General features: G+C 43.3%; 1 protein-coding gene across 2 annotated transcripts in view; it reads right to left on the bottom strand.

Annotated features, from left to right (window-relative positions):
- Positions 1-13,087, bottom strand: part of LOC108572175 (diacylglycerol O-acyltransferase 1) — a 116,861-nt gene that overhangs the window by 38,828 nt on the left and 64,946 nt on the right. For both annotated transcript variants that reach the window (XM_017934373.1, XM_017934372.1), the window contains exon 6: positions 227-382. In XM_017934373.1, the coding sequence (XP_017789862.1) occupies positions 227-382 (156 nt within the window). The remainder of the gene's footprint in view (positions 1-226; positions 383-13,087) is intronic.

The following is a 13,087-nucleotide window of genomic DNA, read 5'->3' as shown; positions in this document are numbered from 1 at the left end:
GCGCATTCTGGAATAACGTTCGCCGTGTATTCGCCGCGATAAATTGACACCGCCGATAGAAATAAACGAGTGGATGCCGCGTTATTATGCCCGCGATAAACCGATACGAAAAACGAGATCGAGGCTGGTCGGTTGGTTGGTTGGCGGTGAAGAAGAAACTGAAAAGGGGAAAATTGGAAACGAGGGATGTTTTGCCGCTGTTACGAGGCATATTTGGTCTACTTACGTTGCAGATTGTTGCACGACAGAGACTGCCGTCGTATTCTGCCCTGCTTCGTTGCCTTTCTCTGATTGCTCCTGCGACACCACATGTTCACTTGCACATACGCCCATAGCTTAAGGAACAGGACGGCGTACAACATACACACGTACACCCCGCCGACTGTAACAACAAACGGGATTAATTGCATGTATGACGTTGTAAATTGTCGCGACAGGGTGCGTCTTTCGAGTGTGAGATCGTACGTGGGGAATTGGGACGATTTCGAGGACACTGTGATGGGACGAGTTTGACGATACGGGGAAAAATTTGTAAATTTCAGAGTTATTTTAAACTTTGCATTATTGGCCTCAGAATTTAAGCATTTCTTCATCCACTATTATTATTCATTAATTGTTAAGACTGGTTATACTTTGAAGCCTTCTTGATGTGGGGACAAATTTAGAAATTTAAAGAATGCTTCGAGAATTTATTTCAAATTTATTTTAGACTTGTAACACCCTTTGTGATCCTGTGTAAAATTAGTCACGAGTTCACGTCGCAAATTCTTCAAAATTTCTTCTCCACTAAATCTTCACCGACAAAAATTTCAACCTACCGCGAACAAACTATCAAAAATTTCCTCAATCGTTCCACCCTCGATCAAACAGCGATACCTCTATTGACACCTGTATTTATTCCCAGGCCAAGCTCTAAAGCACGCCAATTTTTAATCAAGAAGACCGAACAACGTGGACGAACAATGAGCACGAGCGAAATTTACTTTACGGGAATTTCATTAAACAAATTCTGAAAAGTCCATGGTGTTCGTTATTTCCGGCGCGTGCAACGTTCCTTCCAGATTAATGAAAAAGAACAAGATAGAGGGACAAAGACAGGTTTGCATATAGAAAGAGCGAAAGGGGGGGGGGGAAGCGAGAGAAAGAAGAAAAAGACGGATGCGGAACGCGAAAAAGGAGAAGAAAAAAAAATAGAAAGAGGAAAATGGCGTGTGCAGGCCGGTGCACTACGTGCAAGTACATTTTAATCATCGCAATTTTACACGCCTCCGGAAACGTGACAGCGGATACGTCTGCGCGAATAAAGCATACGCTGTTACGCCGGATGTACGTGTCCGAATGTGGCAATTAAAGGGTTTATAAAACACGGTATTACGCATTCACGCCCGGCAGTTTCATCCACGTTGAATTTATCCTTCCTTTCTCCCTCCTATATTTTCCTCTCCCTGCCTTCCCTCCTACGGTTCCTCTTTTTCTTCTCTTCTATTTATTCTTTCCATTTTTCCTCCCTTTTCTTTCTTCTTTTTTCACCAGGCGTTTCAGCATCCAACAACACGTTCGTAATGATTAAAGGTTGAAAAGTATGTTCCTCTTCACCCGGCGCAATTCCCCTTCGCACTGACCAAGGAACATCGGAGGAGGCGCGAGAACACGTTTTCTTTTCCGCCACGTCGTACTATCTGGCAAGCTAGAGGGACGTGGCCAGGCTTAATTATGGCCAACGGTATTTGCATCGCGATCTTAAGAATGTCAGTTATTATTATGCGGTGCCAGTAACGGCTGGCTACAGCTAATGGCGTGGAATTATAGACGGTGACGTAGTCGGCCTCGGCATAATCCTCATATTTTCCGATATTTCCATCGATCCTGGGCCGCCTCTTTCGACCCGGATTGTTCGTATCTTAATTAAATCGCGCTTGCTAGCAGAGGTTATCCGGTCGTGCTGAGATTCCGCACGTTAATGGGGCATACTCTCTCTCTTTCTGGCTGGAGAAGATTTAAAAAAATTCGTCACGCTTTTCTCTCTCTGTGTCTGATTAATTTTGTACATAACGGAGCGAAATTGTTCCCGTGTTTAGCGTCAAAGTTCCCTTCACCGTGCACCGTGTGTCCATCAAACAAGGGCAGCCGTTTTAATAAATATTTATTCGAATTAAGGTTTTATTTGCATGTAAATAGCGTCGGGAAACGCGGTGCATTCGCGCGGATGAAATAAGACCACCGGCGAAACATCCGCCGCCCCTCCGCCGAATAAATGTTTAATTGGTGGACACGTAACTTGTAATCCGGGGTTAAACGATTACTCTTGCTTCTTTACCTCCTTCTTCGAAACACGCTCGGTGAACAGTGCTATCTTGTACGGCTTGTTGCGTTGCTTCGCAGTATCGAGGATGATTAAAAACCGTTGCCACTCGCGTTAAATTGAGGATACGGGAGATGGGATAAAAGGATACTTTCCTCAACACTTTCGCGACCAGTGGAATGAGTACTCGATCAAAAATTGATCTGAATTTAGTTACAGATCGATAACAAATTTTTAAAAAATTGTAATTCAGTCACAAACGGGTTGAAAAAGAAGAAAATTCGATATAACGAAGTTCTCAATACATTAAGCCTAAGACGTCACAAAGCAATCACAGTACTCTGCGCGTACGCTGTGCAGACGTCTAAGTGCAGCCTATAGTCTGACGCCGATGTTTTAATTCGTCAAGGTGAGACATTTTCATCCAATTTCCTTAATTTCGCTACTCAAGATGTCTAATAAGATCAACTATACCACTGATACTCAAATTACAAAGAAAGAAACCAAGAATTGAACGAAATATAGTCGAGCGAAGCAACCTAACCTCGAAACATTCCCTTTGAAACAGAAACACGGTGACCTGTTCCTTTTATCAAATCACACGGCTGGACGTTATTAAAACTCGCAACTTTCCAACGCAAGAACAATAATGACGGACGAAGAGTGGGGAGGGAAAGGAAATTTCAACGGGACGACCTCCTACCACTTCGAGAGTTGATCTTACTCAGCCTATAGTTGCCGGTGGTTTTTAAGGCAAAACGTCGGAGCGTAACACAGCTTCCGTGCTATTTCGAATGATTCGGTAAGCGGGGGAGGGACGAGGAGCGGAGCAGAGCTTAAAAGAACACCGGAACAGCTCGCTCGTAACGTTTACAATTTCCACCAACTTTTTCCCTCCGACCAGAGAGTAATTTTTACCCTCTTCCTCTCTCTCTCTCCGATCAACTTTCTCCTCGAACGTGTAAATTCCTCCTGGGTTTTTTTTTCGAACGCGACTATAGGCGGTGAAACGTGACAGAGTAGGATTTTAACGAGATCGTCCTTTTAAATTATTCACAGCGAAGGAATAATTAATGCATCTCGGAATTCGAAGCGATCAAATCGCGCGCGCGGGCCAAGCCGAGGCAAATGATGCCACGCGATAATGGGAAAGCGAGAAAGCTTGTAACAAGTATAACCGGTCAGATACTATCGTACCGTTAATGATCGTAATGTGGAACGAGCCTCGCGCGCGTTAAGACCACGGGTATTTCCACGAAATATTACGCGAATACGTGGATTCATAATCTTCAGGGCCGTACGCGTTACTGGTAGGAAACCACGAAATGTCCTTTGCCCCGGCTCTAAAGTGGATACTAATACATTCTAACCTTTCCCTCCACCTCGCGGCGGGGGCTGTTCCCTTTTACAACGCGCGTTTTTCTCCCACTTTGCACCGGAGAAATATTTTCTTTGCCGGCGTCCAAGGTGCTAATTAGAGGGATTCTCGGATTCCTGTGTGGAAACCACACGTCCAAGTGCACCCCACCTACCGGGTACGACTGAGCTGGGCTCCGACTCTCCTTTGACGAGAAAACGACTCTCGCTGGGCTTGTTAATGACATCGAACGAGTTCCTACGTTGAGAGCATTAAGGGACAGCCGGAGAAAACCTTCGATTTCTATCGTCGTAATCTCTCCGTCTCTTTCTCTCTCTCGATAAATGTCTTGTAAAGACTGTGCAAGACTGTTCCATGTAGATTCGATGTTTACCTACTTTGCGATTCTACCGAGAATACTATCGCCTCACTTCATCAAAAACCCATCAAAGAGGTATAAATATTAATTTCCCGGTTTTAGTTCTCGCTATTGTCACGCCTCTGACAGATCAATCTTCTCTTCTTTGGGGATAGTAATAGCGGGGATTAGGGTTAAGAAGAGAGAAAGATTTAGAGAACCGAGTGGAATAAAATTCGCGTTTTGAGTAATTTGAATGGATCAAGTGTTGTGTGAAGTGTAATCAAGGCGGAAATACCGAAAGAAACTGGAAAAGAACACTGAGCGTTACACAGGGATTGCGTGGCCGCTATCGTCAGACGGAGGAAGTACATCTGCGTCCCTGTTTGTCGCTTATACCCGCTTCTAGATTATCGCTCGCACGAGAGTTCGCGCGAGTAACCCCGGGGCATAATGTATGTACGTGGTATAACCTGTACGAGGCAAGATAATTGCCAAATGCCGTGACGCGCGTACACGTTCGCTATAGTTTGACACCGTGCACGCTGAAACGAATCTATCTTGCTCGGAGGGCGCGCGCTGCGTCACCTCCAACACGTTATACGTGTGCACGTCTCTTATGCGATTTTGACACGATCGAGAGAATATCCGGTGATCGACACCCCGCTAAATATGACGAGACGTATTTATCCAAGGGAAATTCGTCGTTTGGGGAGAAAACATTTGTCGAGGAAACTGACTGCTCTCCGCGAAATTTCGCCGATATTGGGCAATTGTAACGTGGAAATTATCAATTCGCAAAATTTTGCGAAATACGCAAAATTGGGTATCTCGATTATTTGCACATTTGGATATTGTATAACTGAATGAATATTCTTAGATTATTAACCCTTTGCAATCGAGATAATTAACGAAGACAGAGAACAGATCTATGGGCCTCCATAAATTTCTTCACCGCGGTGAAATAGAGAATACTTCATTTCTACGTTAGTTTGAACAAATTTCAAAGATCCGATTTGCAACCTTTTCTACAGCAAAATCACCCCCGAGTGCAAAGGGTTAATATAAAAATTTGTGGAATAATTATGGCTCCAATAAATATCTCAAGTGTGTTAATGCAAAAATTTGTGGAATAATTAAGGATTTCAAGGAACGAAGGAAACTCGAGTCACTCCAAAGAATGTTCCGATTGCACGATTTAAGGAAACAAGATGAAGTTCTCGTCGGTAATGCACATTAATTTCCCAAATTACCCCTTTCACCCTTAACCCAATTTCCCGCGAGCTATACCCGACCCCGGCAATTTTTCACCAGGCGAGCACCCTAATGCCTCAATTGTTTCGCAACCGTAGAAAACATATCTGGCGAGATTTAAGATATATAGTGTGCAGTCTGGTTTGCTTCGATTGAAATCGCCGTTCTTGTACCGAGGCATTACACCGGAGACACACGCCTGTACGTTTTTCGTGTCCGGCTGCAATATACGAGCGTGGCGCAATTAAGTCGTGACAATTTGTCCCTGTGTTGGACAGTAAGGCGGCGCTGTCACGGCAGATTTATACGGAACGATACGCAGTCGGATAGATTTTTCATCGATGGAATTATGTCACGGTAGATTCCCTGCCGGAGATATCACACGAAACACGGCCGGATAATTTAAACCATCCGACGATGAAACCAAGAATTTTTCTATTATTCTGAAACCTTATCTACTTTTTTTTACACTTATTTTCCCTTCTACACTCACCACGAACTCTCTATCGAACAGTCGAACAATGAACAGTTATAACTCCCGGAACGAAAAAAAAGAAAAAATAGGAAAAAAAAACATCGAAGACAGCACACCATGGGATGGAGAGGAAGACTATTTATATGCAAACACGGTCTCTTTCACCAGCTCGAATACGTATCGATGATTTTATTATCCTGTTCCCGATTCAGCTGTCCGCGAGTCAGGCAAACCCCGCGAAAGATATATCGTTCGATGGTGAACAATTTTCCAAAATTTTTCAAGACACCGTCATATTTCATCCGCGACAATGGAACGTCGGAACACAGCAAAAAGGGAGAACCAGATGAAGAGAAAAAAAGGAAGAAGAAGAAGAAGAAGAAATAAAAATCCTTCCTGTCCGTTAACGTATAGAATTATTTTACTGATTTCAGTCGGTTGCGAACGCGGGATGCGCGCATCGTTCAACAACGATGAAGCGACCAACGGGCCGCATTGTGCAGCCAGCGTGCAACAATGGCGGAAGTTCCAACGCTGAAAATAGTTTCTCCATTTTCTTCGGTCGCTCGCCGAGCTGAGGAATTGCCAGTTTTCACCTCGGACCCCATTGTCGCACGGTACACTTCGAAATCCGCAACTCCCGATCTTCGCCATCCCATTTTCAACCTCTCTCTCTCACCCCTTTTCCTTTCGATTTCAGCCAACCCTCTCACCTTATCCTAGACTCGTAGCATGGCGATTCTACCGCGATCCGAAGAACCTGGCCCCTTCCATCCACTAGAATCGTCGTTCTCGTCTATCTTCGCCGTTCGACTAGCGTGTTCTCGCTCTTTCTTTCGATCGTACTGATACCAGAAAAAGCGGACTGATGCATTTTGATCAGGATCCATTTCCGCGTGCCGCCTCCAACGGAAGAGACTCCGGGGCTCTTTCACCCTCGCCCAGGAAACGTGTCATCGAGAACGTCCTCTCTTTGAGACACGCTCATACCCTGGGTCGACTTAGTTTCTTCATCTTTTATAGGTTCACCCTCCTGCACACCGTCCTCCCATTCGCTACATCCGCGGGAATAGTGTCTCCATCGACGAACGAATAAGCGCGACGAATGCTTCTTCCTACGTATTACGACACCTCCAGTTGGTATTATACGTCAACAGGTTTTTCGTTATCACACCGGCTGTTCCATTATTAATTGAGAGGAATTTGACGAGAGTGGATGGAGAACGTTTGGGTACGGGTTGGAATTTATCCCGATGTGAAAGTGTCGACGAATTTTTGGTTTGGTTTTTTTTTAGTAATTATTGTGATAGGTTCGCGTTGCAAATATGTGTGTTTCAGGAGGCTGAAGGAAAGTTCGAAGTCGCGTGGAAATACTTCATTATGAGAAAGTAGTAGAAGTGTAGAATTGGTGAAACTTCGATCTTCCCTTTGTGCGTAATCTTCTTCATTTCTAACTCGCACAATAGAGTTTTTCGTTGAATAAAGGAACAAAATGTTTTATCAACTATCTCAATTTCTCGATCTTCGATTACAGAAATGAAAATTCAAAGAAAAAATCAATTATTTAAATTTTAAAAGTTTTAATCGCGAGAAGCTCAAGCTGTTCAAGAGTTCAATTTCAATTTTTACCACGCTTTAATTTAATCTGAATTCGAAAAAATAAACGCGACTTTTAATTCGTTCGTTTACAATAATAATTAAACACGATTATTTTCCGACACACGCGACACGGATTAAAGTTTCAAACATTGTGGACACTTTTTCACTCTCCCTCGAGCTTTCTAGGGTTAGGTACAAATTTACAGAGTCCTTTACAAATCAAATTTACAAATCCAACGAAAACCGCGTGCTTAGCGTGTTCCCGTCTCGCGCCAGTAGTATTACCCCGTAACTAGTCAGACCGCGCTCGGCCGGCCGGCAAGGCAGCAACGTTTCAATATCTCCATAGATACGTATCACTAACACGAAACCACCGGTGAATAAAAGCCAGCCGAAATTGCTTTGGTATTTTTGTAATTGTTCCATCCACTTTCGTAAGGTAGAACGGTAGCTATACATCGTTCTCTTTTCAATCTCGTGAAATTCGGAAACTCATGCATATTAAATTAATACATCGCGGGGAAGAGTCTCGATGGACAATTAATTAAAATAGAAATTTCAAGCTCCATTTCATCTCCTAAATATTTCATCGTATAAAATGTATCCCGTTCGATTCGTAGCGTTCCACCTAGGTCCGTTTAACAAATTGCTCGGTGCAAGTTCCAACGAAGAAAAAAAGGAGACAAATGGCAAAAAGAGTAGAGCGAACGAAATAGCGAGTCGAGAATTTTTAATTGAACAGCAACACACTCTGTCGTCGATTGATAATTGTTTCATCGAAAACGTTAGAAGCTAACTGTATACGAGTTCGTGGAACGATGTCGCGCCTACGTCGAACACGATTCGCAATCTTGTTTCGCCTCGCGTGCACGCTGCATTTGGCGTGACAACGGCCAGCATGTAATCGGCACACCTGACCGACGACGACGGTGTATAAATCGAGCAGGCAGCACGTTCAATGAAATAACCAAACGAGAGAAACTGCAGCAGCAAAGAAACATGAAAAGCTAGAGAGCGGAGGGAGAGGCAGGAATGAAGGAGAAAGAGGAAAAAAGAAGGACTGGAAACGAAATTTAAAAAGAGCAGCACGAGGTCCGATCGTACAAGCCACGACGACGACGACGACGACGACGGTATATTCTCGATTCGCGATCGTAATCAGAAACGGCGACTGCGTTTCCAATTCCACGTATTCACCCTCCTACTATACCAGCAGAATTCGTGAGTAAGACGACGCTCGTCGTTATCGTCGTTAAAATTTCCGCGATACGTATCCGCTGAATTTCGATGAGCCACGATTCGTTGAGTTTGCTCCAACGACTCGAACTCGCGAAATTTCCTCGTCTAACCGTAGTATACAGGATATCTCCGAACTTCTGCTACTAATTTAGTAATAAGTCGGGAATGTGGAGTACCGAACATTTTTCTTTCCGCAGGAAGCTTTATTTTTTGGCGAACCTGGACTCGACACTGTGGATTTTCATTCGTGGAGCTGCGCGAAGTTTCTTGTGTGCTGTGACAAGAATAGGGAAGAGATCGAAGAGGTTATTCTTGCATTAGGACAATTAAAAATTGCAAGTATTCTGGGGAACGTTTAGAGAAGTGTAAGTGGAAGATTAGACGAATTTTTGTAATAATCAAGAATACATTTGTTTGATTAAAATTATTTACTATTTTATTATTTTTTAAATTTGTCGCAGGAAAATATAGAATTTTCCCATTTGCACTATTTCTGTGTCTTTAATAGCACTCGAGATATTAGACTAAATACGTTTTGTTAGCTCCAACTTCGAGGCCGATTTTCACCCCTTCACTGTGGAGGATCGCCAATATAAAAAAAAATACGTGTCAAATATTTCTTCGAGAACTACCAAACACCAAAGTTTCATCAAAATCGGCCATAATCACACCGAGATAATCCCATGTTCATTTTTCAAGTATGTCGGCCCATTTTCAGGCTGTACTACTGAAAAACCTTCCCTCTACGTACAGCGAAGAAAATTGGTGCAAAATGAACTTGCCACACGTGATATCGAAACAGTTGAATTTCGACGAAGGAAAAAGTACGAGTTTTAAACGATCCAAAATAACAACAGCGGGGGGAAAACAGATATTCCTGTTCTGTTTTTATTCCCGCCACTTTCTTATACCATCCATCGAGTCGGGAATTTATTCTTCCAGCGTGTTTTACGGAGAAACTTTTATTCGAGCGTGCATACGCGACTGAATCGAATAAACCCTTGAAATTACGATTTCATAAAAATCCGTAATGTTCGGAATAAAAATGTCAAAGGTGTTTCACGGATGAAAGACGCGCGACACTGCGCCGCACAGTGAATATGCACATCAGGGAGGGGGCGGGGGAAAGAGGTGCAATTGTTTCCTTTTATTTTCCACCGGGACAAAGGACAACAACTGAAACATTTTTTTTTTCGTCTTTTTTTTTTCGTTTTTTTTTTCATTCGTTGCGTGTCACCGTTACCCTTTCCATTGGGGTGCCGAGTGTGATTCTATGTCACGAGTTTTTTGTCGCCGTCAACGGACGACCAGTTGAACCCTTACACGTCTACAGATTAAACGTTCTAACAGCTGCATCTGTTTCGTTGTTCTAATTAACCGGTGGCAGCGACAATTGATTAACTGACGAGCGTGACAAGCTTGTTTCAATGAATTCAAAGTAGACTAATGCACGTGGTTGTTCTGAGCAAACAGAGTCGTAAATAGGTTCGTCAAAGCTTGACCCAACTCAAATATTTCACATTTAAAGCCTCGTTTCGGTGTATGGATTTTATTACTGGTAACACTTTGCAGAATTTTGGAAGATTCGTCGTAATTTTCGTTTATCCTTTTACATCAGAGGATTATTCCACCCCTAAAAAATTATCATCTTCGTTTTGATTAATTACAATTCTCCATTTGTTCACGAAAGAGCAAAACTTATGATTAACAGGTAATTGTCTTTTCACCTTGATTAATTAGGGGTCTACATTTTTTCACGAAAAGGCAAACCTGTGATTGAAAAGTAATTGTCTTTTCCACCTCGATTCATGAAAAGACAGCATATTTTCAGAAACAGGAAAACTTGTTATTCACCCATTCACTTCGCAAATTTCACAAAAGCTCTGTCGTCTAATTGTGTCGCGAAATAAAATTCTACCGACTCGGTGGATATTAAACATACACACAGCCACGTAGCAAAAGTCGTGTGCGCATTATTCGTTCGACCATGACGTTTCACGTCGATTCTACGAGAATTTGGTGGAAATAAAAGAACGGCGGCAAAGTGTACACGCGTGTTTCTACGATCGAAAGAACTGGAACAATCAGGGGGGAGAAATTCGTGGTTGTCGCGTATAGAAAAGGCGAGAAGTTTCTATTAACTGTTCGGGCGGGAATAATTATTGGGCGAAACGGTGGCACATTTTGCGCAATTATGGGGTGACATGAGTGAGTCGTGTCAATATCATCGCTTGAACGCGTCTCGATGGAATATACTGAGAGCACTGTGACAATAGCACGACCAGTTGTACCGATTCCACGATATCGACGCTTGAATCGCCGATATCGAGTTTCCTCCAACGAAACCGTATCGCAACAGGGAAACGCTCCGCGAAACGCTCCCGCCATTAATTTTAAGAGATCATTGTTTGAAACATCGACGCACACACCGACTAGAACAATTAAGGGATCACGTTTCTGGATCTGGCACAGCGATATTTCTATCGTTTACTGAATATCCCCAGGCATCCGGATATATTCGATCGAATATTAAAATCAGTCAAAAGGTTGATTAAATTCTTCCAATCATCAGTTACCTAGTCTTCATATCTTCGCCCCGTATCTTATATCACGGAAAACACGTCATCCGCAAAATATTCGTCAAACGAAACGGAGTACGTTATTAATAGATTGGTCTTTTTCAATTAATCAACGAGAGCTAATTAATTTTCTACAGGAATAAAATCCAGACACCGGTCAATCTTAATTAGAAGACAAAGATAGATAGAGTTCTACAACAGTGGAAAATACTCCCGGAGTACTAGGCAAAAATAGAAAATCTAAAAAATTCATGTATCCCGATGAGATATTTTTCAATTCTTCAAAAAATTCAACCGAGAATTTTATTCATATTCTAATTTCACGAATCAAGGAGAAGATTAAACACTGACTAAATTAAGTCGAAGCTTGTAATCCAATCCAACTTCCTGTCTTCCTAATTCAAAGCGAACATAAGTCAATTTGGCCGATCTTAATTAGAACACGAGTTCGCGAATAGAATATCAAGTGGGTCTTAAGATTCGTACTATCATGTCCAAGGATCGCCTACTTACTACCCGAAAAAAAGAAGAAAATCGAATGAAAAAATTAAATACCTACTAAATCAATACACTCTGTCTTCAAACCTCGTTCAACTCGATTCAACACTCATCTGAGAGTAAATCAATCGAAGGACCTCCTCCAACAATCGCCAACAACGAGAGACCGATAAAGGAGCCACACTCGAAAGCCCCAAATACCTGCTCGATCGCTCACCAAAAAAAAAAAAAGACAAGAAAAAAAAGATCCAAGTTAGCCTTTATTTCTCAAGGATGTACCCCGAGATAAATTCACCCCGGGCGACTTCTCGCTCGCGGAAGTCGTGCCTTTTGCACAGACGTACCACGGAGATCGATCGTTCCCCCGTAATTCAGCCGGCACGCGTAATTCCCTACTTATGTCCCGACGATTCCTTCGGCCCGTTCCTTCGATTCTCCACGAGTTCGAAGGTCTCCGCCCTCCCACGAGACATCTCCGATCCTGGCACCGTATCCAGTTGGCTCGAGCTTGTAATCACCTAGCGAAGTTACCGTGCGTGAAGCCAGCGATCTTGGCAAGCCGCGCGCATTTCGTTTCACGCACCACTATGCAGATCGCGCGGCTTCCGTGTACACACGTTTGTTTTCACGCGTGTACGAGAACGATAGAACCGTCGTAGTTGCAAGAAGATCGTCTCTTCCCCGGCGGTGGTAGCAGGTCAATAGACGTGGAGAAATCGTACCCGAGGAGAATTTTTCATTCATGAGCTGGCACAAGCTTCGCTCGATCGTGTAAGATACCCAAGTAGAACGTGTCTCCTCTCTATCTTCGCGTCTCTTTCTTCAATCCAGCTGCAGACGCGTAAAAATCCAACACGTCTTACTCTGTTCAGACTACGAGGAGGGATTCTCTTCTATCCGACAGATGTGTTCTTCTCTCCTGGCTCTCCTGGTGATTTCTCTCTCTCTCTCTCTCTCTTTCTCCGGCGTTTAAACGGCTTTCAAAACTTTTCTTGCGGATTTTCGTATCCGATACTTGTTCCCCAACTCATCCCACCTGCTCGGCCTGTTACCAGTCTACTTCTGCTTGTTCTTGCCGCGCTCTGAAAGAACACGCTCGCAATCGACGCGGTATTCTTCCAGAAACGAGCTCCGACCGAACCAATTCGAATTAAATTTCAAGTATCCTTTTCCGCGACTCGGCCAACTGACTCCCTTCTTCTCTCTTCGCTTTTCGTCGATTCGTACAACCTCCGAACACAAAGTTCGATCGTCGAATCTTCGCTCCTCGAGGGTATCGATTTCGTCTTAAATTCCATGCCTTGACTTCGGCACAGCGCAGCTAAACATCTTAGCGTGTTGTTGCAACTAAGCCGATTTCCCCGGAAAAGGTACAAACAGACCGCACTTTTTTCCGAGTTTCCACCTGGAGGAGTTTGTGCTTTCA

The sequence above is a fragment of the Habropoda laboriosa genome, unplaced genomic scaffold (genome assembly GCF_001263275.1).
Source record: "Habropoda laboriosa isolate 0110345459 unplaced genomic scaffold, ASM126327v1 scaffold107, whole genome shotgun sequence".
NCBI classification, from domain to species: domain Eukaryota; kingdom Metazoa; phylum Arthropoda; class Insecta; order Hymenoptera; family Apidae; genus Habropoda; species Habropoda laboriosa.
Note: the sequence above shows the minus strand (reverse complement) of the source record. Positions and strands in the feature narration are given on the sequence as shown.